At 41.0% G+C, this 26,512-nt stretch overlaps 1 protein-coding gene across 1 annotated transcript in view; it reads left to right on the top strand.

Moving 5' to 3' along the window:
- Nucleotides 1-26,512, top strand: part of LOC310955546 (hippocalcin-like protein 1) — a 45,886-nt gene that overhangs the window by 11,384 nt on the left and 7,990 nt on the right. The window contains exon 2 of the mRNA XM_083925409.1: nt 25,382-25,550. Coding sequence (XP_083781535.1) covers nt 25,455-25,550 — 96 coding nt within the window. The 5' untranslated portion in view covers nt 25,382-25,454. The remainder of the gene's footprint in view (nt 1-25,381; nt 25,551-26,512) is intronic.

The raw sequence follows: 26,512 nt of genomic DNA on the forward strand, positions 1-26,512 counted from the left end.
AAAATCATCAGCTTCAGCTTCACAACAGATAATAGCGGCCTACTCTGAGCCAACTACTGTAGAAGGTAGAGTAGGGCCATACCACCGCATGTCTGTGGACGTGATAACAACTGATAACACCTGTTCATTCGGCTGATAACACTCGAAGCGGGCAATTTAATTCACTTCCATCAGAGTGTAGGTTTTACCTCCCCAGAGGTGACACAAACAAATACATGAGGTATTTTATTCCAGCAGCTATTGGATTTTTACGTGATTTGGCCTGGTGCTACAGTAGCTGTGCATGTAATGTTTTTTTTTTTCCTTTTGCTGCTTTCTCTGATGATTATGGTTACAAGGGACAATGACAACAGCGACGTCTGCATTCTTGTGTATTTAGCCTACAGTATGTTTGTGTGTATTGTATTGACTGCCATTATTATTCACTGCTGTATTCTTTTTGTATTTATTATTATTGAGTGCTGTCTATAAGCCAATTGCTCCTGTGGGACATCAAAGCTTTCGTAGAATGTGAGGAATTTGATGGAAGAATAAACCACCAGCTGTGTCCACATAAATATAAACAGAGTCGTGGCTGTTTTGCCTGTAATTTCCTTTTTTATGTGAGAGAAGAGCAGTATTGCCACAGTGAGAGAAGAGCAGGAGAAAATTGTTCCATGTGAAAAATTATAACCTGTTTCATACCATGACGGCATCAATTAAGATCAGCATTTTCCCCCCGCCAGCCTCTCGCTGGGCTCTCTGGGCAATAACAGAGAGAAATAGAAAAATCGATGTGGCGCCGGCTGGCTTGGATGCATTTACAGGCAGCCGTTATGACTGCAGACTCATTTCTCCAGCTGCTGGTGCAATCACATTGCAACCTTTTTCATGGGAGCTGCGAGCAAATGAGCAGGATTATTCTGAGTCAATTAAATGTGTTGTTGTCTGCCTCTCAGGTCATCATACGATGCTGCTTTCTTTTCTTTCTCTCATTTGACAGTAGTGGACATGCTTTTTACTTTTATTTCGGTCAGGAACTTGCACCAATTCTCCAAATAAGACATTCTAGTGTTTGATTATTGTTAGTATTGCTGCTTCTGACCTGAGATTTATGTGAGCCAGGACAGGACAGCTGCCCTGCAACATGGCAATTATAGCAGATGTTTATTCATTTCTGGGCACCTGAATTTGAAGCAGCTTTTGCGTTGGGGAATTGTCGTCAGACGTACCAATGCGACTTCCTAATAACAATTAATAACTGGAAACAAGTAGTCAGCAGCATGTATGGCAGTGAGTGGTAGTGGTTGAACACGTAGTTAGTGACATCTTTGACTTGACAATGGACAAATATTTGATACTGCATTAAAATTCTAAACAAGGCTTGCTGGTTCTGTTGAACCTGCATGCCCGGACGTGACCTTTCTGGCCGGATACATCCTGGATGGATGGGAACAGTGGAGAGATACATGACAGGCAACAAGACGGGACTGTTGCTCACTCATGACGGACTAATATGGACACTGTCTGTTTGTCTGTCTAGAGCTGGACAGCAGCTCTGATTACAGCCTGCTGTTGAAACATGTTACGTCAAAGGACATGAGAAAAATAGTATGATGAAGATAATGTATCCTGTGGGTAACGGGGGCAGGACTAGATAGGCTTTCGCTTCCCCCGCTTCCCTTTCGGTCATGTGAATTGTAAACCAAGATAATGTGTGATGATGATTAATCTCTCTGACATGCCCAAAACAAACAAATGAATGAATAAATAAAATAGGGTTTTCCTGTAAACAAAGTTGTATTTACATTCAATATTTCTGACCAAAACACTGCATATCCCTGACATGTTTGCTTGCTGGCAGCCTTCCTCCTTACATTTGTTGGAGCCTTGCTGCCTCGCTTTTAACAGCGCTTGCTGCTGATACTCCAAACATACTGCTCGCATGTTGTTGAATAATATTATATATTATTATATATATATAATATTATATATTTGTTTGTTTGATCTCCTTCAGGGCATGGCTCAGCTCGGCTTGGCCTGGCCCTGCCTGTGAGACACTCACATTGTCATATTGCTGATTACTTGTAAAGTACAAGTTGTATTTAGCTCCGTGAGTCGAAACGGGTTGTTGTTGTAGACTACTTCTTTTTTTGTATAATATCGTACTAGACCCAACCGGCAAAACTAGAAATCAACCCATTAGTTCAAGGGAACATATTTTTAAAGCATGGCAAAATTGACTAGCCTTTTTCTATCTGAATCTTCTGTTGGAATATGGACCGGGCACCTGAAATCGTATCTTTTATCCGTAAATTCACATTAAACCGACGGCAAATATCCTTTACCGAAATGTTGTTTACTTTCTGAGCTTTGCCTCGTCGTGATACACTTAGTTGATCTTATTGGTTGATTTGGCCCATATGTTGTTGATAGAGAGATGGTTTATCCAATCGGCAAATAGTATTTCCGCCCCTTCCCAAAAGATCTCCAACCGAGGGTTCCCAGATTAATATGCTGAGCAAATGCGAATTTTGCGAATCAATCCATCTGGCTGTGTTCGGTTAACAATTGACTGCAAATCATGCAGAATCTACTGTGAGGCCAGTTATGTTCTGGGAGAGCAAGATTATATAGAAGTGAGTGGAAGTGAGCTACTTTATTATTTTTTGAGTGCATTTATTAAGGTCCAAAGTGTTGCTGTTGTGCTGCCACAGTAAACTCTACTTTCTTATATTTATATATTCTAGTTCAGCCCTCATCAGTCAGTATTATTTCTGTTCGCTGGATCTGAATCAATACCAGAGCCGATTTGCTGTCCAAAGAAAATGTACGTTTTTTTTATCATCCACACTGTTAAAAATAATAAGTATTTCCTGAATAAAAAGATCTGTTTCATTATCCTCCTAGATGTGATAATTACACGTGTCAGAATCCTGCATGCATCACAAGAACACAAACACCTTTTTCCCCCATGTTTCTTGCAGCCTGGCTGGGATAAACAGGTTGGTTGCCAGCTGTAAAAAGAATAGCTTCTGTTGTCCTTTACATATGGTAGATCTGTAGCAGAATACTTAGAGTGCATCACAATGAAGTAGACGTGGTCTTAATGAAAGCAGTGACAGTGACTGCCTGCACTGAAGCTAACAAGCTGTCACTGATCAGAGTGTCGTGCAAGCTGTTGTTCTCCACATTGAGATATAAATTGTATTTGTGTTTTCACACAGATGGAGAATATTAGAGATTTGGAGATAAAAGGAGAAAGTGAAGGCAGAAGGCAGAATTTGAGCGGGAGCTATAGCTGAAAGCATAGATATGTACAGATAGTGTGCGGCCCCAGAAACAATACAGTGTTTCCCCTAGGTTTACAGCTTTTTTTTTTGGGGGGGGGGGGGGGGACGGGGGGGGGGACGTACAGTTTCTGAAATAAAACACAAATAAACAAATGCATTAGTTTATGAGTTATTTCTTATATCCAGCATTATATACTGTATGCATTTAAGGACTGTAACTTAAATCTGCATCTTCTCTACATCAGTATTAAACACAAAAGGTAACCATGTTACCTGAACATTTACCGGAATACAAGGAAGCTATAGGAGATAGCCAGTTAGCTTATCACTTAGTGCAACTAGTTTGGGATCAGTCTAATTACTGAAACGTGTGTCTTACAGCAATACCATGAACAGACTTAACCCAGTGCATGCACTTTAGTAAAACAACATCATTATAAAATAATCGCATCATTGTGCTTCATGAATCTTGTAACGGTAGCATCAGAACTTGCATCATCAGTGACGACTGCATCATCGGCAGGAAAAGAAACGAGATACCACAAAAAGGAAATGGAAATACAGCGTAACTTCACAACAAACAATTTCAAAGTAAAAGTCTCTGAACGTGAAGAAGTCAAAACAGGCGCTACATATAAAATAACATTAAAATCACTTGACCTTCAAGGGGGACGGAGGGTGCCGTTGGGAGGGCCCCCCTAATATAATGGTAGGGAAAACACTGCAATAATTATCTGATTATCTGCCTCATTAGTTGCCTCATAGTATTATTGATTGTTTATTACGACCTGTGTTGTTACATTTGCCAGAAACATGACTCCAAATGAATGATAATGATGCTCCCTAACTTCTGGATGTGTAAATATTATATATATATATATATATATATATTATTACTGTTTGAATCTATATTTAATTAATTTGCTGTGGTTATTTATTTTCCTGTTGAACCTAGGAAGAGCAGCTGTAGCCCTGGTTATAGCTAATGGGGATCCATTTAAATGAATAATTAATAACAGTTTATGATAAACAATAACACAGAAGTAAAGCTTCACTTGAGTAAAACATAAATACTCAACATAAAAGAAGTGGATGTAGCCACTATGACCTCACCCGTTGGTTTGTGGACTACCGTTATGAAGCCTTGAGTTTTGGCATTTTGGCCCTTGCTATCTTGTAAATATATTATCTTTCTGGTTGCGTATTTGGATGAGAGGGTGGAGCTCAGGGGAAGCGCTAAGCCAGTGTCGCTTCAACTGCACTGCGCTAAGCTAACTTTACCAAGTTTCAATTGGCTGGCAGCTCAGGATACTGATGTCATCCCTTAAATTGCCAGCTAATGCTAGCCAGCTGGATTAGCAAGGTCCAATGCGGAACAAGACATTTTTAGGTGACCAAAATGTTACAATTAACTTTAATGAATTGATCACACACTGTAAAAGGGTTTTAAACATTTCTAAGACGAAACATGGACAACCCCCAAAAGCAAGTTCATGGCTCTTAAAATGTAGTCTACAGTGCAATAAAGACTCTACCTTGATGCTGGCGACCTGTCAATCACAAGGTAGCCCCGCCCAAAAGCATACCCTGTTTTATTGTCTATTTTACTTGATGGGACCATCATTTACAAAATGAACATCATGTTGTAGAAGGAGACTAAAAACTAGCAATTGAGACCATGAACTCAGTAGGAAAATATTTACTAAGATTAAGGCACGTCCACATCGGCCTCACTCTTACTAACTACATCCACTTCTTTCATACGGTCTACTAAATTATACCTTTGTTTTTATGGATTCAGCATTCCATCATGTAAAATGTGAAATGTGAGTATCATAGCATACTTGTTTCTAAAGGAACTCCCCTAGAATTTAAATGTGGAACATGTTAATTATGCAGTGCTAAAATAATCAGCGACAGAATATCTTATCACCCAGGTGTAGTAAGTCACACCTCAAGCAGTTGTAATCCTTAGCTCCATGGATCCAGCGTGGATGTGATTATTTTCCCTGCATCGGCAGACTGATGTGTGAACTTCACAGCCGAGCCTCCAGGAAATGAGGAGGGAGGATGCAGAGCGAGAGCATAAGAGGGTCCGCAAGCAAAGACGAAGAGCTGTCTGAACGTGTGATCTTTCCACCCGAGCCCAGAGCGAGCCCCACGCGGCAGTTGTGTACAAGTCACAGCACTGCATTGTGGGATATCTCCATCACGTAGCTGGGTGCGACATGATTGCTTGTGAAGGGGAAATTCTCGCTGAGTGGTCCCTTTCCCTTCCTGACAAAAGGCGGGGCTTGATGGTATTTTTAGACAACTTCTCTCTCTTTTTTCATCACCAGTGCAGGAAATATGAAAGTGAGACAGTTATAATGTGGACTGGCAGTATGGCATACCCCTCGTACCCCCACCCCTCAGTGAAGCATGAGATTTAGGTTGTTTCCCAAGCTTTCTCCACCTCTCTGCATATCATATGCTGCATGACATATGCCTTATTTGGGAATCAAGGGACCTTTTGACTTTTGGTTTCTAGACATTTCCTCTGAGAAGTTAGACTTAGATTATGGTTGTGAGAATGCAAAGTGGAGGCAAAATCCTCTTTTCGTAAGTATATTATAGAGCAATGTCCTCTGCCTTAAATTAATGCGATGACTTTTAGGCATCCCAACACACACACACTCTTCTTGTTTTTCTAACCCCTTTACTATTAGATACACGTCAGAGCACAAATCAACGCAATCTGCAACACCATGGGGATTTTGTTGATCTTCTAAGGACATGTTGCATTATGTAAAGATAACCGGATTTTAAGGTCAAAAGAGCAGCAGAACACAAACTATGAGCAGCAAAAATCCGCACACCCACAGTTCCCCTACACATACACGATCCATAAACACAAACACAGCCAAAAATGTCGTTATTTTTATAGTTTGATTCAATGCATTATGTTATATGACTCACACATTTCGAAGCATTTGTGATTACCGTGTGTAGGATGCGTGGTGTAAAATCAGCCAAGGAGTGAATGGGAGGATGGAGCTGACATCAGCCTGTGCTGGTGTTTTTTCACTGGGTGATTAGGAAATGTCATACAGTAGAGAATGTCTGCAGGAGGAATATGATGAAGGTGGAAAGAGATGGGAGTGAGATAGAAAGAAAGATGGGTGCCAGAAAAAGTGGAAAAATAGAAGGAAAATAGAGGGGGAGGGAAGACAAAAAGTGAAAGGCAGAAGGGTCGTAACCTTGTTGTCCGTGTGTGTGCCAGCAAGCAGCTGGAAGAGACTGATGCTCCTGCCTCTCCCATCTGACTCTCCTGAGCACCACATGACTGGAGAGTTCCCTTCTGTTTTTCTCACCGTAACGTCACTTTTTTTCTTCCTCTATCGGCTTTTTTTGTATTTTTGATTTTTCACCCTGACTTGGATCCTGCTTTCAACTCATTAAACTGAACTCTTTGACATCTAGCCTAATGACATTTATGATTTGGTCTTTGTGATGAAATATCCAACTTACATCACTGTAGTGTCAGCTTAGAGGGGACACTTGTCCTGGATTGGTTACACTACCTACGTTTTGGACAACGTTTTGGCATAGCCTGATTGGATATCAGGATATCCAAACCACATTTGGAGGTGGCTTAAAATATGATTCCAATTGGATTACTACAGATAAGTCTCAGTCAGGATTCTCTTGCCGCTCAAATCAGACGGCAAAGTGTCTTTTGCGTCACGTGCAACAAAGACTTCAAATCTCAAGTGATGATAGTGCTGAGCCGAATCCATGCTGTTACTATCAGAGCGCTATGGACGGCAATTCTACATAATACTATACAATTATAATATCGTCCTCTGCTACTTGATGGACCTCCATTTCTCATGCTTCTACGTCGGAAAACCAGCATAGATATTAGTTACTGATACCTAACTGTCTGGACACACAAATCCTATCAGATCACTTTCAGGTAACAGTGACACTGATTTGAGAAACAAATTGGATTTGCCTAGTTTTAGACTATGATTTACTTAATTGGGCTCTACCATTTGCATCTGTATTGTGTGCTGCAGTTAGAAATATCTGTAGTGCAGTTCAACTCTGAAAGGAAATGGAAGTGGAAGAAGGGAAGTGTGGACTGGTAGGAGAGGTGCCAATCATCTCCTGAAATGTGCTCATAACTCAACGTGTTCTCATAAACACGTTTGTAGCAAATCCTATATAAAGTAGAAACACCTACCTAAAACAAGCTGACGAACCGCAGGATGGACCGGAAATCAACATACGCTAAACCGGAAGTACAACGCATAAAAGACAACGTTACGTGACTGATTTTAGCCAACACAAGGCGACAGTTAGGCATGAAAAACACCTGGTTAGGATCAGAGGCTGTGGATTGGTTTACTCCACACAGAAATTGAACCCCACTCCCCTGGCCTAAAGTCCTGTGTTTTACATGCCAGCCATACACCCCAACCTGCCTCCCTACAAGGAGTCTCGCTGTCTTATACTACGTCACATGCTTTCACGGTAGGGAATACACACAATAAAAATCTGGAATACACAGGAATCACTGCACATTACTTTTCGTTGTTTTATGTACGAAAAATGCATGAGAACACCCGGCATAACTGCATGTCTATGGGTGTGCATGTGTGTATTTCGGGCCTGTGTGTGTGTGAGTGTGTGTGTGTGCGTGTGCGTGTGCGTGTGCGTGTGCGTGTGCGTGTGCGTGTGAACTAACAATCACAGACAGTAGTATCTTAATATTAATCTAAACAACATGCTAATGTTAGCTGGTTGTTTCTGTTAGCTAAGTTTGTGAGATGAAACCCTTTTTAATTCAGTAAAGACTGTTATAACTAACCTCTTTGTGAGGCTGGGGTTTGCTCTTCATCATACAAAGGCATTTTTCCAATAAAACTACATCTTAAAAGTGCCACATCTTCCCAAACCCTAGCTGTCTATCGATTATTTCTCATCACAGAACCATCCTTGACCTGAATAAACAAATAATTTCCTCTAGCAGTAAAGGAAGGAAGTTGATGCTGGGAGAATAATTGCCATTTTATCATGGGAAGCATGTGTCAGTATGTGCAATATTTGTGTTTTTGTGACTGCAGAAGGGTGCTTGCGATTCCCGCAAATGGTCGTGAGCGTCTTTTGGGCTGTTACTGCTGTGCAACATGCTGCTCTGGGACATGAGCTAAATACACCTTGGTGCCTCGAAAGCCCTTCACCCTGGAGGCCTATCTCAGTAAGGGATGTCCCCTTTTATAGAGCCCTTGGAGAGATAAAAAAACAGTGCAGTAACCCTTTAAGCACTCAATGCTTGTGGGACACTTCACATCCCAGGCAATGTGATACTGTTGGCAAGTTGAAAGGAGAGAAGTTTGATTCTGTGTCCTATTTAACTTGCCCTTACAATATCATTTACACCGGAGCTACAACTAAGCTTGACTGCAAGCTTTTCAAACTGATCAAGCTGCTGAACTGCTGACTTTGGAACAATCCAATTTCTGTCCTGACACATGCAGGTTTGTACTAACTAACTAATCAACTTTTTGGATGATTCGTTAGCAACTTCAACTACAAGGGTTAGAGACCCTTGAGCCTCCTTTACTCCTCCTGTGTCTTGTTTAGGCAACTAAACCGGGACACAGGGACAGCAATCATGAATACCAGCAAAACACGACACAACCGACCCCACTTTTGGGTAGTTTAGTAACAAGGAGAAAGGCCAGAGGGCTGGTTTCTCGCAGCCCTGTTGCCAGTTTACGTTGGCAGGAGTAGGACAGAAAGATCTAGAGCAACGATACCAGGGGAGCTCAGGCAGCAGCAAGCTAGGCCCAAGGCATTTAGCAAAGATCAGGAGCTGTTAAAATACGACAAACTGACATTGGAGACGTGTTTTGGAGGGGAAGGGAGATGGAAGGAGGAGGGAGGAAAATAAAAAGGAGAAGATATCGAAGACAGGTGTCGTATGTCAGCAGATCGATTGCAGCTAAGGATAGAAGTATATCAGGATTCTCCTTCACCTCGGCAGCAGAAATAGAACTTGTGACCCCTGAGGGGAATCTTTGGATGCTATAGATTTGTTTAGGGGTCAATTTGGCAGAAACAATGTCCCTTAAATCATTGATAGGAATCTTAGAATATTATTTCGGTCTAAGAATAGACTAAATGCATGTGGTTCGAAACTAATAAATGTCCCCATTGACTTTCTTGTGAAAACAGAAACTATTGTACAACTGATGTGGAGATTTATCAGTGACCTCTTCTTAAAGGAATACTTCACCCTCAAATGATCAGTTTTAAATCCATTACTCAACTCATGTTACAGGGCTGTAGTCAAGACCAACTTATTTGAGTCCAAGTCAAGTCCAAAACCATGTTAAGTTGATTCCGAGTCAATACCAAGTCCAAAGGCAAGACCAAGCACAGAGCTCCAGTCATGTTCAAGTCTTGATCGAGTCATGTTCAAGACCATAACAGGCAATAGTGTCTTTCCAATGCTAGTATAGTGATTAAATAAAATGAACATCAAACTTTATATATAGGACAAGTCATACATAAAAAGCATAGAAAGAGTTAAAATAAACATAGATTTAAGGAGTTAGGTTTCATCTATAAACAAGATTGATCTATCTTCTAATATCAAACTAGCCAGTGCGGGGCGGCCGGTGGCTGTGTTTAGAGCGGTTGCCCCATGTAAAGAGGCTGAAGGTCCTCGAGGCAGCGGCTGCGGGTTCGACTCCTACCTGGGACCCTTTGCTGCATGTCTCCCCCTCTCTCTCTCACCGCCATTTCCTGTTTGTCCTATATAATAAAGGCTTGAAAAAATAATCTTAAAAAATAATTACAAACAAAAAGAGGCTAAACAGTGCAATGTTCTATACAACTAATCCAAGGAACAACTTGACGAGTCCTCAATAACCCAGTCTAAGGCCAAAAAGTCACGAGTGCAAGGCTTCAAAAATGTGGTCTCGAGACTGAGACTGGACTCAAGTACTAGTTTTCCTTGCACGCCGCCGCTATGAACAAAGAATCCGAAAACAGAATGAATTCAAGTAAATCTGCATTCTGCGTTCACGTTTGAGACACACAAGAAAAACAACATTTTCCTCAAGGTGTCATTCAGTAACATATGGTGACAAGAAGAGTTTGAAAAAAGAAAGAAAAAAGAATGACCTATATGGTCGGCGATGGTAAACCTTTGAACTCAGTGAACCTGCTCCAATCAGCAAAGTGATTCATAAATTCCACCTGTACCTCAACGTGCAATATGTTCTTGTGAATGCCATATCGTTTGTGAGGACGGCTCCAATAATCTTCCTATAATCCTTAGTTCATCCACAGGATTACCCTGATAGCTGTATGGCTGCTATGCTTTAGCATGTTAGCATGGGCGAGAACTAGTGGTGCTTAGTCTCATTAGTTATTTATTGTATGTTTAGTAACCATACGATGGAAAAGTCAGTTGTTGTTGAGCAATTGCAAAATTATTTAAGTGTAATATTTGGACGTTTTCTTTTCGTAAAAATTACCATTTCATTGCCTCAGTAAAGTGCGATGATAAAGAGAACATCTAAGGTTATGAAAGGTTTGAGCATTTGCTGATCTCATTTAAGTCCTTAGAATCAATACTGACAGCCATGACAGTGGTAGGTAATCTGCTTAAAAAGCCTCCTCTGAATGCATGGATTTTTGCATTGGTTGTTGTAGAGCATGAATATCTGTCATAGCGTCCTGACAATGGGTTGGATTATCTTTGAGAGAGCAGTACTCTGTGTCTTAAAGTGCATCTAAAAATATCATTGTGTTCTTGAAGAACTGAAACCTGGCTTCTGAACTGTGGCTAGCTCAACTGCTGGGGTCAAGTTGACACCGAGAGGAAGACGAGATAACTTGTGGCTGCATCTCCCCCCATGGGAGCGAGGCCACTGCTGCTGATATAACAGGCTGTCTGGGCGGAGAACCACGACTGGCCCTGTCAGCAGCCAAGCCTCCAAGCTCATCGTGCAGCAGACGCTATGGATTTTCATATATTATTATGCTCAGGCCCTGTGCTAGAATTACAAAGGTCATAGCACTGCAAGGAGCAGATACTGAGACGAAAACAGACAGGGAGGAAGAGAAAAGTGGCATTAGTTATCCATCCGTGTTCCTTGTTCCTTCCTTTCCTCTTCTCTTTCTGTTCCTTCTGTCAGCCCATCACTAAATGCAGCCTAACCTAACATTTTCCACCCATACCATCTCTAAGACTCACAGACTGTGTAATCAACAAATGTTATAGCTTGTCTCCCTTTGATGCACCAACTGTGCAGACACTCGGTTTGCCGTCTCCTCTAACCTGGCCCTTCCCACACAAACACATGGTGTGCGCTACAGTCGGGAAGCTAGCTCGAGCTCTCGCCCCTGCTGTGGATGCAGGGACAGATGCAGCTCTGACCTGAGCCGTATGCTGCTGAACACAAGCTTGGAGCAACAGCTTTGAGTGCTCAAAGCTCCACTTGATTAAATGCTTGATTTACTGCCTCCATCAAAAGTGTTGAAATTAAAAGCCATTAACAGAACAAAAATCTAAAAAGAGATAATAGCATTCTGCACTTTTTTCTCTGTGATCCTTTCCACTCTCTATGCACTTTATTCATCTGAATGTGTGAAATTGCTGGTGTAAGAGGAAAGTGCGTTTAGAGGTCCCATTTTGTAAAAAGTGAGATTTCCATTTCTTTTTTTCATTATAAAGCAGTTCAAGGGGCTAAATACTGTGAAAGTATAAAAACACTCAATCCACAGAGAAATACACACAGCCTGTATTCAGAAATTGTCTTTAAACGAAGCATCAGGACTTCTGTACGGTTGTGATGTCACAACTATACTATATATAATTAGAAAGTGCAGCTACAGTGCTGTCACACTCATTCCCCGGCTGCAGTGACAGTGCAGAGATGCGGAGAGTGCAGATGCAGAAGACCTGGAAACACTGACCAATCAGAGTAGACTGGGCTTGTTTCGGGAGGTGGGTCTTAAAGAGACAGGTGCTAAAACGGAATGTTTCAGACAGAGGGTGAATACTGGGATATTCAGACAGACAGAATTAAAAAAGAATGTGTTGTTTTCAACATTAAAGGATTTTAACATGTTCTAGTAGAAACTTGACTGTGTTTTGTGGCTGGTTGATAAATGTGTACTTGCTACACAGTCAATTTGAGTCACTGACAGTGAGGATGAGCTTTTCAGTTTAAATGTTTCATAAGGAATGGCACAGAGGAGGCTTTCCACATGTCTTGAGAAATATTATATAAATATTATATAAATCCTTGTTGGTGTGAGAAGGCTTATACAGTATGTCTACCCTGCAAGAGTATGTGTGCATTCCTGTATGCTGACATGTTTGTGCATTTATGATTTTTTTTTCTTTCTGATTAAAAATTTAACAGCCATTTTCAACAGATAATTTTGGGGTCGAGGGCATCGTTAAAGGAAAACACTTGGAAGAAAGTTGTATGTTTTTGGATGATTGGAAAGCAGTTATACAGTGTTTCTCTAAACATGGCTTCTTATTAAATGGATGGGGGTGTCAGTGTTTCAGGAAAATTAAATCACTGTTCATTGCCAAGAAAGCTATTATCACAAATCGCCTTATTGTCCATAGACTTGCGGGAAGAGCTTCACCTGCATGACTTCAGGGCCCGTAAATATTCCCACATGTCATAGTGGAGGATTAATCTGTATTTGCTTCCTTGGAGCCCAAGTAATGGATACGTGGAGGCACTCAAGTTTTCAGTCACGTAAACCAGATTGTTACTTCTAGATGGAGGACATTATTTCTTGTCTTTGTGACCCAGATGGAAATAGAATTGCCCTCCAATAGATGTGTTATAAATGAGGTCAGCTCCCTCCCAGATGGAGGTCTGAAATCCTGAAAAGAACTCTGTCACTGTTGTCCTGCAGGGCCAGAGGGAAGTGTGTGTCAAAGCTAATTCAGACAATCTGGCTCGACTGGCAAAAACACAATGATGAAAAATCTAATTCTATTAGTAGTATATTTGACGTTTAAAAGCCCTCTTCGCATTTGTAATCTGACATGCAGCCAGCAGATGGCGTAAATTGACCCCTGGGACCGGGATTCTCCCCTATTTTGTGGCTCCACTGAGTTATTAAAGTGTATTTCTATACCAATGTTATCTTTAAGAAAAAAAGATACAGTCATTATGTGTACCATCTTAAAATGTTACATTTTTCTCAAAACAGGTACGCAAATGAAGTTCCACTAGTTTCAAAAGCAAATCTACTTCAGATTCTTAAATCAAGTGCCTTTGTGTGTGTGTGTGTGTGTGTGTGTGTGTGTGTGTGTGTGTGTGTGTGTGTGTGTGTGTGTGAATGTTAATACAGTATAAGGGATCTCCCTTATATTCCACTCATCATCACTTGCATTGGAGCTGCAACGATTAATTTATTCATTTGTTTGCCACTATTTTGATAATCATTGGATCCTCATATTTTAAAATATAAAATATGTGATGGTTCCAGGTTCTCAAATGTGTTAGTTTTCTTGCACGGATAAAGTGGTGATTACAGGAATCTCAGCCCGTTGTCACACTGCGCCATTCAAATAATACCCAGGCTTAAAGTATGCGTGATTGAGGGCTTGCTGGTTTGGGTGACAAGTGGGTGTCTGATGTTTTATAGGCAAATTAACTTGTTGAGCAAGTGGGTTTCAGATATTCAACACCTTTTGTAAGAGGATACATATTTAGGCGAACAGAGAGAGTAATTCCCTTTGCAGTTCTCTCAATTTGATTACAATAATCTCTGGAGTATGATTTTTTTTCCATCTGTAGTTATTTCACAATGGGTTCCATCAAAGAAAGACATCCCTGATTTACCCCAACTGTCCTTTCTATCCGTCTATTTTCTATTTTCCGGCTCTCATCCTTTCGCTTTGAAGTCATTACCACATAAGCCTTTTCAGCCTTTGCCATGTGCACTTATGTGACCCTGAATGTTACTTCATCATATTCTCATCTCCTCTGTGTCAGTCCTTAACAAATCATCGGCGGCTCTATGTTTAATACATGAGCCATTTTAAACGAAAGAATGGCGATCACAGAGTACTATGAGGTTTTGTGAATTGACGCGTGTTTGCGTGTGTGCTCCCTCCTAGACAGGGAGTTATTAACAGGTTTTGGACATGCTCTGAAAACTCTGAGTGCAGCAGGAGGGACAGCTCCACACTGAGGACCAGCCCTCATTCTTATTTTTAACCACTCCATTAATGTCTTTTCCTTCAATAACTCTCTGTTTCTTCATCGGTCCTTCCTCTCTCATCCATCCCTTCCCTCTTCTTCTCTTTTGTTCTCACCGTCTCTTAAGATGGAAACAAATACATTTTGCACCCTGATGAATAGATTGTCATTGATCAGCATCCTTTACCAGATGAACAGTGGCAGTATGGTCACATTGTGGAAAGAGGAGGGAATGAAATAACAGGGTTGATGGGAGATGTATTCTTTAAGGACCATATTGTTATTCTTATATCCCGAAGAACCATTTTTTTTTTACTGACTTTAGGTCCATTAAAGTGGCTATAAAGAACACATTTGTATTTACAATCCCAGGGCTAGCATCTTTCAGCTAATTGTTTGGGTTTAACAGACCGCAGCTTCACTGATTGGGTTGAGTTTTACTGCTCTCATTGGCATTGTTTTCTCACAAAACAGGCAGAAAAAGCTCTGAAAAATATGACCTGGTCAGTACAAAACATCCAGCAGACAAATAGCTGGTGGACATAGTGGAGCATCTAAAAATCCAGATATTTCATTCAGGAGTCCAATTCAGAGTTAAAATAAGAGTGAGTATTGAACTTCCAGTCATCATATGACCAGAACCCAAACTCTGTATCTCCTGGATGTGTAAATAAGCAATAACCATCTAACAAGTTCATATCAACTGTGCATCAGTGTTTCATACAGCCGTTTTTTTCGCCTAGAGTGCATTCAAGGATACTGCCAGAGACATTCATCACACAGCTTTTATGAGCTAAATTGCCCTTTGGAGGAAGTATCATAAAAATGCTATTGCAGTAGTTGAGTCTGGATGTAATGCATTGGTGAGAGATGTATCAGCAGAGAAAGGGGGGGGGGGGGGGGGGGCAGAGATGTAGGAAGAAAAAAGGCACTTTTGGTGATGAAATTTGATTGGTCTTCAAACGAGAGGTCAGGTTAATGTAGTTGATCAAGGCAAGGCAAGTTTATTTGTATAGCACAATTCAACAACAAGGCACTTCAAAGTGCATCACATAAAACAGTAAAAGCATTGGGAGGAATAGCACATAAACATATACATTTAAAATGCATAAAAGGTCATTTTTAAAACATAAAAGATGGTTACAGTTACAGAAGTTACAGTGCAGTCTGCTGAAAAGCAGCGTCGAATAGAAAAGTCTTCGGTCTTGATTTAAAAGAACTGAGAGCTGCAGCAGACCTGCAGCATAAAAACTCTGCCTCTCCATGTTTAGTTCTGAAAACGGAGTGAGGTGCAGTGAAGAAGGATTTAGTGGAGATGTAGAGCTGGACATCATCAGCAAAGTCGTTTATGTTACATAGGGGGAACATGTAGGGGTGAAAAGGGGAGGCCCACCCCAGTAAGCCCTCAAGAAGTGTACTGTTAACAATGCCAATGCTGACTGCTAAACTAAATATATGGGCTTCTGCTGTGGACACTGGACAACACATCAGTTGATGCATATATGAAAGGACGTAAGGACAGGAGATTTTGTCTTGGTGCATTGTTGTAATCGTGTAACTCAAGGTACTCGATTAATTGTTTCCGCCCTAGAGACAGTACAGAGAAAATGACAGAAACTGTACAAAGTTTCAGATCTTATAAGCGGCAAGCATCCATTCTCCACAGAGTGAACCTGACTCAATGTGACACGAGGTACGTTAACGACGTTTCAAGGAAACGACACTGATGACTTTCAACTGGCTCTGCCTCACTGCAGCAGGGAAGCACATGCAGATGATACTATTAAGAATAATTCTTTTATTAATCCTGCAAGGGGAAATTCAATTTTTTCACTCTGTTATTATTATTATTATACAGGTTACACACACACAGGCCCGAAATACACACACATAGACAAACAGGACCTATATACATGCAATTAATTGAGAGATGACAGAGCGAGGGGGCTGCCAATGGCTCAGCGCCCCGAGCAGTTGGGGGTTCGGTGCCTTGCTCAACAGCACCTCGGCAGTGCCCAGGCGATGAACTGGCACATCACCAGTCCGCACTCCATTCATGCTCCACACAGGGACTCGGACCCTACGGTTCCAAGCTGAGTCACCTATGGACTGAGCTACTGCCGCCCCTAAGTATTTCCTATCCTATTGAATTATTACTCCCGGATTATTAGTCTGATTGATAGAATAATCGGTAAAATACTCAATTACTAAAAAATATCGATAGCTGCAGCCCTACAATATACCTCTCACTGCATCTTCAGCATGAGTCATCATCACCAGTGACAAGAAAGAGGGGGAAAAAAAGTCTGCTCAATCTTCAGCGAGAACAATCTAAAAGAGAGAAGGCAGACAATGCACTCCAGTGTGACACAGAGAGAAGACGTGTCAAACGGATAGAAATTCCAGGAGAAGAAAAGGGAATTGTTGGCCAGAAATTATGGGAAATTGCAGGGAACGATAAAAACATAAAGAGCTTGAGACTGAGGGGAAAAAGAGGAAGAAATATGAATGAAAGGTACAAGCTGCCTGCCGTCTCAGGTGGCCTTTTAGATTGCTGCGCTTTGAGAGGCAACGGGAGGCGAAAAACACTCGAGTGAAGAAAAGGAAATCAATGGTGCCTGTCGTTTTTTTCATTTCTGCTTTATTCTAGTGCCGCATGCCACCTCAAACCTTCCCTTCCTTGTCTATCTACACCTCAGTCCCATCGCTTTCTTTCCTCTCCCTATCTCAATCCCTTTTTTGAGGCAATATGAAGGCGGCAATGTCTTGTCTATAAACACATTCATCGGGAGAAAAATAAGGGCCCTCTTGTCAAATTGGACTTATGTCTTCTCTAACTCTCTCTGACTTTCTCTTTTTCATACTCCTCCTGCACGTTTTACAGCTTCTCCGACTGTTTCCCCACCCTTTCTTTCTCCTTTTAATTTATTGCAGCCAAAGTTGGGTTGCCGTATTGTCACATGCTCTTTATTAAAACCTGCTACTGTCCAGCCAGCGTGACCAGAGTCATCTACCTCTCCGATGAAGGTACCTCCCTGACCACAGCTAGTCAATATGCTTTTAATATTTTTTATATCACATGGCTTCCCAGAGAAATCATTGCAGCCCGGTGTGGGAGGATTTCACTCAACAGTCTGTAAAAGCTGCAGTGAAACTTGCTCCAATCCTCCTTAAGGACTAGCTAACCTAACTCAAGGAATTAAATTATTTTTAGTGTCCACTGATGTGCAATAGGAGCTTCTCGGGGGTTTCGGGGCAATAAAATGGTCTTATATAAAAAAAGAAATCCAATTATGTTGTTGGCAAAAAATATCCGCCTCTGGCAGCCTGAATGAAAGATTAATCCAAAGTCAGCCCTGAAAGTTTTTATTTTAAAGCTTCCACCATGTAGATTCTAACAGTTTGTACGCCCCTCACATATTCTAATTAAAGCAATTTACCTAAGCCTCTGTTTCCTCAAAGATAAACCCTGGAGATCTTTCAAAGTCATCAAATCATAAATAATACCCACCAAAATGTACATTTTCTGCATGATAAAAAAGAGTTATCACATTCCCCACTGTGGGACTCTACTTCCTATTCTAAAACATAGTCTGAAGTGACATATCTCCTTGCTCAATATGCATATCAGACAGTCAAGACAGTTTAGTCATTACGTTATTTCGTATTACTCATTTAAAAAAGTAGTTACTGTAATTACCCAACCCTCAAAATAATTAGCATCATCACTTCATGGTTTTAACTAGAAAACAAGAAATTGTGCTTTAACAAGCAGCCAGTTAATATTTTAACTCTCTGGTGTTTACTGTCCATTAGACTGCCAGCTATCATAAACCTAGCTGAACGTTAGCTCTGGTGACTGCGACAAGAAGTCCTGTCATCACAGGAAAGCTCCAACAATGAACTATCGCAGTTGATTCTTAAATGCAGGCTGATTAGCTAACTTTAGCAAACCAGCTATGAACCTGTAAGACAACTTAGGTACCTTAAGTAGCATTTCATCTGGTTTGGTAGAGGCTTGTCGGCCCCCCACACCTCCAGCCCTGCTATAAGCTAAGCTAATACATCTTAGTCCTTGCATGTTTATTGTTATCGCCTTCCCATCAAACTTCTGTAAGGACAACAAACAAGCTAACTCCTGAGTTGTCAAAATAATGGGGCATTACAGTAACTTTGATGTATCTACTGAATTTTAAATTGTAATATTTTGCCATAGGCTGTATGAAACATGGAGGTATCACGTGGACGTCAGCTATGAGTTTATGAAAAACCAAAGTAAAGCTCACGGCTCTGGCCATAGCCATCTTAACAATGCCTGACTAACCGCCTAACTCCTGGCTATTCCAAAAACGGATAGAGCTAAGACGACTGTAGCCTACAGTCTATGCTAGTCACCTGTGACGGTACCCGCCTGTCACTCAAGGCGGCTAGCCCTCAATTATGCAGAACATTAAGCCTTCATTTAATTTATCCCCCCTTTCCCTTCCAGGCTTTAATGTAAAAGCTTTGTATGGTAAGTTTTGTGCAATGACCTGGGTTTTTCAAAGATTGTCAACAGTTTGTCTTCTAAAAAAGAAACGATGATGATGATTTCTCCCAGTTGCGCTGTGGCTCAAAAGTGATGATATATACTCTGTTGTCAGACACAGATATCCCTCATGTTAGAGTTTGGGCAAAAGACTTTCAAGCACATGATAACACTCATTGTCTCTGGAAGCACCTCTCGTCCTTGGATCTGATTTTCTCTCACTTTGGCTGCCTTTTTTCTCTATTATCCTTTCTTTGTTGTTACATCATTTTTTACATGTCTTTGCGTCTTTCTGTCCCCTGTCTCTTCCTCCTTTCTCCTCTCTGCTGCGGGATCATCAGCCCAGAGGTTGGTGACCCGCTTAGTAGCTCTGGAACAGATGTTCAAGAGGCAGAGCGTGTGTGTGTGTGCGTGTGTGCGTGCGTGTCGATATATGGCGGGGGTTGGACAACGACAACTAACAAGCACTGGGCACTTAGACTGGAGTGATGGATTAGTGATTTGTGCCTCAGGATGGAGGGATGAACGACATGTGAATAGGGATTGGAAGATAGTAAGAAGGGATTGGAAGCAGGGTTAGGGTTTTGGGGGCCACAGGGTGATTAAAACAACCGTGGCAGGTCAGAACAAAATTATTTTTTACTGCTCTGTGATTCTCAAACCTACAGGGAGGCGCGTGGCGAGCTTTTACAGGTCACAGCTGGGTGAAAGAAAAAAGAAATATGGTGAGTGCAGTGAAAAGGTCAGTGTGTATAGGACTGTTGTGTGGTTTGAGCTCGTAGAGAGTATTGACTCATTGGACTCCTCCTGTGATTTGGTGTCCAAGGTCTCCAAACCTGTAGAGGGCTGTTAGGCGATTAAACACCTTCTCTTGCAGCCATGTTGCAGGTCTCATAGAACCCAGACGCAGCACTGAACAGGCAGGGTTGATTTCTGTAATGCTTTCAGAGCTGTTTTCACTGCGTGCTCTGGACAATTTGGCATCTTAATCGCGTAAAACTGGTTACTAAGCTACCAAGCCACTGTGTGTGGTGTTGCAGCTGTAGCCTAAGTTAGCGCTGGTAGCACTGGCTGTTAGTCCACACTTGGTTTGGGAGATATGACGAGATTATTGTTCAATGCGATACTGGAGTGGTCCTCACGTGTCCACGATAACAGGACGATATCTAATTATGCAATGCCTGTTAGCTAACGTGTTGACTGATGGAGTCTATGTTTGTAGGTGAGGTAGAGGGATAATCTTCCGTTAAAACAGATCAATGATGCTGTTTTGTATGTAGGTCTGCATTATTCTTATTCCATACATCAATGTTGATCAATGATAGTTGATGGGTGTGATATATTTATCTCAGCATGCCCTCCTGTAACATAGTGCTTAATGCCCATACATTGTGACCCCTTTGTGGCCCCTTACGGGTATTGCAACGTATGCGTCTCCAGTCCATAGATATTTATATCTATGTGCATTTCTCGCTTTTTTTTTTTACGATATAACATATATTGTTGTTTTTTCTAAAAGCAATATCGTCATTAGAGGAATTTCAATATTGTCTAACCCTAGTTCAAACCAACATTAATCTTTACCAACATATACCTGCATATGAATATAGAATCTGTAGCTAACGGGACAAGACTTTGGTATCAGAAGCATTGTGGTTTCCATTTGTAGACCGTAGTTGTAGTTCTAACCAATCACGATTGTGAATGGAAAAGGAATTCTTATCAGGACATCGGCAGGCTACACCAGAAACCCATACATTTTGGCCTTGTCTCCAGAGGCTATATCATTGTCACTCCGATAACTGATGGGTTCCACGTTTTTAGGATGGTTGCTTGGCCATATAAGCCAAAATAAGTGTCTCACATAACAGAACAATGGTATATGTAAAAAGTCCTTGAACTATTTGAATTCTGCATGGTTACGCTCTCAAAACACGTTTGAGAAGTTGCGTTTTCCCACTTGGATTTGAGAAGAAGTTCATTCTTGACATTGGAAATAGTAGTTTGCCAAAACAAATCCAACTCACAGTACACTAGATAGTTTCCCGGAGCTTTCGACCATATCATATGGTCTTCATTAGTGGGTGGCGTTCAGTCAGTTGTTATGGAGATTAACCTGTTGACATGCAAAGTAGCTGTTGTGCTTGCATCCACACAGTAGTAACTTGAGTTTCATAAAACCAATATAACTATGCATACAGTGTACATTGTTGTGAATAAAACCCCTTCGTACTTTATTTGAATTTCTGCTTTCTTTCTTTTTCTTTCATTGAATTATTTTATTCACTTTCGCTACAAGCCAATAAGGGTGACAATCTGCTGTGAATGTCTGTGTGTCATCAGGAAGCATTAGCTCCTTTAATTAGCAAATCTGTATCTACCCAATTAAATCTCATCCTCTCTTTCAAACTTTTCTTCTTATTCACCCTCCAACCCACACACACACACACAAACACACACACACACTCACACACTCACACACACACACACACACACACAGAGGTACAGACTGTTTTGTGGCTTTGTTCTCCAAATGACAATTGGACAGCGTGGACGGCTATTATTAATCTCTACAGGTACTAAAAGTGTCTGTGTGTGTGTGTGTGTGTGTGTTTTTTCCAAACACTCATCTGAGACACAGCGGTGCACTGTCTGTACTCTGTCTGTTCAACTAAAAACACAAAATTACTGTTTAACAGCGGGACTGATTTCATATATAGCATATAGCACTGCAGACGCCACCTAATTACTCCTCAATTTGTGCCTGCCTTTGCCTTTAGGTTGTGTATAAGGCTAAAGTCTGACTAAGCTGTGCTGTGTGGAATACCAATTATGTCACATTAACTGTAAAACGTAAGGCAATTGTTCACATGTAGCAAACAAGCAAAACTTTAATTCTATAGCACATGTGCCGCACACGGAAGTTGCAGCCACAAACACAATGTGGATTTTGTGAAGATAAAACTTTAGATATAAATAACACAATCGAAACAGTTATGAATAATACATATGAGTTAAAACCATTAAGATGTAGGAAGGCAAATTAAAACAACTGCAATATATAGTAGTAATGTTATATGGTCCTATTTCCCTTTTCTAGTTAAATGTAGCAGCTGCATTCTAAACTCTCCTGTGCAGCTTGTTATTAGTCTACTCAACTGGAAATAAAAGCATGGACGAGTTTGTCAGCATGCTGGAATAAACGGCTCCTTACCTTCACGATATTTCTTAAATGATAAAATCCCATTTTTAATTTTGCTGTTGTGGCTCTGGTTTTTGACCTGTGTGACACTTTCCAGACAGTTGCGACAAATAAAAACAAAATGTCCTGTCCTGTTAATCTTTCCCCAATAACCAGGATTTTCATCTTGTCACTGTTTAGCTGTAAATAAATAAATAAATTACAAGACATCCAGTTCTCAATGTCCTTGATACATACTGATAGTGTAGTAGAGCTCGGCTCACTAGGGGACAGGGAAATATATAGTTGCATATCATCAGCAGAATTATGGTAATGAGCATTGTGTTTCTTAGTAAGATGGCTCGAAGGCAACAAGTACAAATAACCAATAATGGGCCTAAAATAGAACCCTGGGGAACACCATGAGAACATTAAAATCACATCCTTTGAGGTATGATAATAACCAGTCCTAGTTAACTAGAGGAAGAGGAAGAGACAGACATGGGCCTAAAATGATGTGTACTTTCAGTTTAAGAAGACAGAAATGTAATGATAGGAACCAAATTTTTCTTCTATTTTGGAGAAAAAGAGGGATTTGAGCTTTTTTTTTTATGATCATACCTTGACAGTGTGGCTATACGCTGCATTTTGAATGCCACATAGTGCAGGGCCATTGTATTTTTTTCCTAATCCTCGGTGTGCAGCGTTCACCAGTCCCCAAACAGAGAAGATAATTAACGGCGTCAGTTCTCCCTCCAGTAGCCTGGGAATTGGCTACAAGCATTACTGTCAGTAAACAAGCATTTGGTCTTCGGGATGAGGGACTTAATATGAGTTTAATTGTATTAAGTAGAGCAAGGAGACAATCAGGCGTGTGGGTTTTGTTTCTGCTAATGTGAAGCTCTCGCCAGGCAGCGTTAAAGACCTCCGACACCCACACCGTCCACCTTATGTGCCTCACGCATACTGTTTGACTTTCTCATTTTCATACACACACACATAGGCCTGCGCTTGTTCTCACTTTCTCACACAAACACACAGTCAAAGTTGTTTGTGCAATTACCTAGCTCGACTGAGAAAAGAGACGGGAGGTCAGTGAGGTCGGCCTCAGGAGTGTCCAAGCCTCAGTGATACTGTAATTTACATCACCTTAACTTCCACACACACACACACACACACAGAAGCGACCGCTTTGATGGCAGAAGCTAATTAGCCGTCTAGCACAGGGAAGCAAATTTAACAAGCACAAGTGTGTTGCTCTTTTTCTCTACATGCGCTATGATCCACTAAAATACCATGTATTTATCCTAAATTCAACCCTGAAAACACACCAAAGAACTTCATCATTTAAATACAAGTTCTAATATGTTTTTAGATTAAAACTAAGAAGTTATCAACAGTATTCATTTAGAAACAGTATTCAGGTATTTTATGGTCAGGATTCATCTCATAGTTGGTTTGCTGGAATATAAGGGTTTTCTGAGGTGTCATTGGAGTAAATGAATAGGGGAAAACACGCCGCTGTTCAAAAAGAAGAAGAATTACTTTATTTATCCCGCAACGGGGAATTTTTTATGATTAATTAATTAATTATCATTAATCATGTTACACACACAGGCCCGAAATACACACACATGCACAGACAGGACCTTTACATGCAATTAAGGAGAGATGTTAGAGCGAGGGGGCTGACCAGCGCACCAAGCAGTTGCCTTGCTCAACAGCACCTCAGCAGTGCCCAGGAGATGAACTGGCACTTCTCCAGCCACCAGTTCACACTCCATACATGGTCCACACAGGGTCTTGAACCAGCTGACCCTACATATCTTAGCCAAGTCACCTATGGACTGAGCTACTGCCACCTCAGTGAGTGGTCCATTGCCACTTGTGGTCACAGTAGCCACTATTCAGCGAAACATACATAATCCTGCTTTGAAAAGTTTTTACATTGTAAAATCTTCGAAAAGGTAAAAAGAAAAAACATGTGGTCATAACGTCTTACAATAAGGAGATTTCCATTTTTCCATTCAGGTGCAAATTCAAGTGTCCTCAGCAAGGAAATACTTCATGAATAAATGAATGGTCTATCATTTATTAATTGATTTTAATGGATTGTATGCACACTTAATGTTCACATTACATTATACTGTATGAGTCCCTTCATTTGCACCTTAGAAAAACCTTCATTTTTCAGTTCCATTGCAAAAGGTATTGTAAAGGATTTAAAGGGTATGTTTTATGTATAAACAATTTTAAGGTTTAAAGTAACTGATTCTTTTTTTTAATTTTTTATTTTGAGGGTTTGTTTTTAAATCCCTTAACGATTCCTTAAAACATGCAAATAATCTTTTTAGGTACATCAATACTGTATATCGCAACCGCGGGTCCCATGAAAATTCCATTAAAACTGCCTTATTGATACGACTATTAAAAGATACTTTTTTTTTATAAATTAAAGGATTTTTTTAAGGCAATCATAGGGTCAAAGTGATGGTGTCGTTACGTAGTTGCGTCTCTGAAATCGTGTTTTGCCAGGCAGGGAGCTCTGAGCTGAGATGAAGATTAGAAGAGCTGGACACACACACACACACACACACACACACACACACACACCGCACAGCTGATTTGGCACACACACACAGCTGGCCAGATTGCTTGACGTCACCAGGGTTTGGGGTTTGGGATTATTTAATTTTTTTGTGAATGTGATGCAGCAGTTTGACGACTTGTGGTTTGCGTAACATTTCGTGTCAAGGAGATTGGGACACAATTATGTGACATGGCTCACTTTGATTTGATTAAAAAAAATAGTGTGAAGTAAGCCATGTTGTCAGCATCTTGTTGGGAACTGCCTTGTGTTCTTTTTCCGTTGTTTGCTTGGTGATTTCATTTGCACAAACTCAAATGATGTGCAGCTGCATAATAAAATAACTGGCTTATTTATAACCATCTTGGCTTTGGAAGGCTTTTTCTTCTATTATCCACTGTAGCTGACACTGACCTGTATCTAGTCATGCTTGAGAATCCTTCTTCATAATCCTTCATATTTTTATCTGCTGCACAGTGACTCAACTGTATTTTCCGTCTCATTTGTCATAGGAGGTCATCCTCCTCCGGTTAATTGTTGCTGACCTCCTGTTTCTTTGTCTCTGATTGACAGGTGGAAAAAGTGGCCTGGCTAGTGCCATAGTCACCGTTGTTGTCAAGGAAACCAAGGCTCCCGTCCCGTTGCCATGGGAAAACAGAACAGCAAGCTGCGGCCAGAGATGCTGCAGGACCTCCGGGAGAATACTGAATTCTCCGATCACGAGCTTCAGGAGTGGTACAAGGTACGTAGCTACACTTTACACAGTCTGGACATTATTGGTTGGTACCAAGTCAAAGTAAATGTCCTACTACTATTGATGCTACAAACTCAGCATTGGAAAACAACTAATTACATTTGCTCATGTACTATACTTGAAGTACTAGGGATGGGCACGAGTGGTTCATTCCAAGATCGAGGGCCAATCGAGTACTTATCTTCCTGCAGAAATAATGATGCACAGCCGTGAAGCCTACCCAACACTAATGCTTATTCAATCAAAACAGTCACGATTACCCTTTAAGGATTTATTTTTCACAACCACAACTTCAAAACATTGTTTCCTCACAAAAATGTAATTAAATCGTGTTCGCATTCTGTCAATGATCAGATCAAATACTACCTTCACTTTTGATAGGACGTACATTTCACTGACAAGTACTTTTACTTGACAACTTTTACTTACAGTGAGATTGCATTAATTGATTTAGGCCGGCTTAACAAGCTTTCAACAGAACACAGACAATCACCTTTTAAGTCTGATGTGGTAAACCTGTTAGAGAACAGTTGCATTTCTTAGGAATGTTATTTCTGGTTCAACAATTACTCTCTTTTAGCTCTGTTTTTGGTCTCCACCACCTCCTGAGGGAAACTCCTAAAGCTCTTCAGCAGCTAAACGCTCCACAGTGTTTCAGGCGTGTCGCTGTTTGGTGCTGGGCAGGTAGTGTACAGTGAGTTTCAGTAGTGTCCTGAGACTGCCTACCAGTTGGATACGCCCAGAAAACCTCTCTAGGGAAACACCCTGATCAGATGCCTGAACCAACTAAACTGGACCCTTTGGACATGAAGGACTGGCGGCTCTACCTCCAGCTCCATCTGGATGTCTGCGCTCCTAACCCTGTGGCTGAGCCCAGCTACCCTAAGGAGAAAACTCATTTTGGCTGCTTGTATTCACAATCTCATGCTTTTGGTCAGTACCCAAAGCTC

Source organism: Echiichthys vipera (genome assembly GCF_963691815.1).
Source record: "Echiichthys vipera genome assembly, chromosome: 13".
NCBI classification, from domain to species: domain Eukaryota; kingdom Metazoa; phylum Chordata; class Actinopteri; order Perciformes; family Trachinidae; genus Echiichthys; species Echiichthys vipera.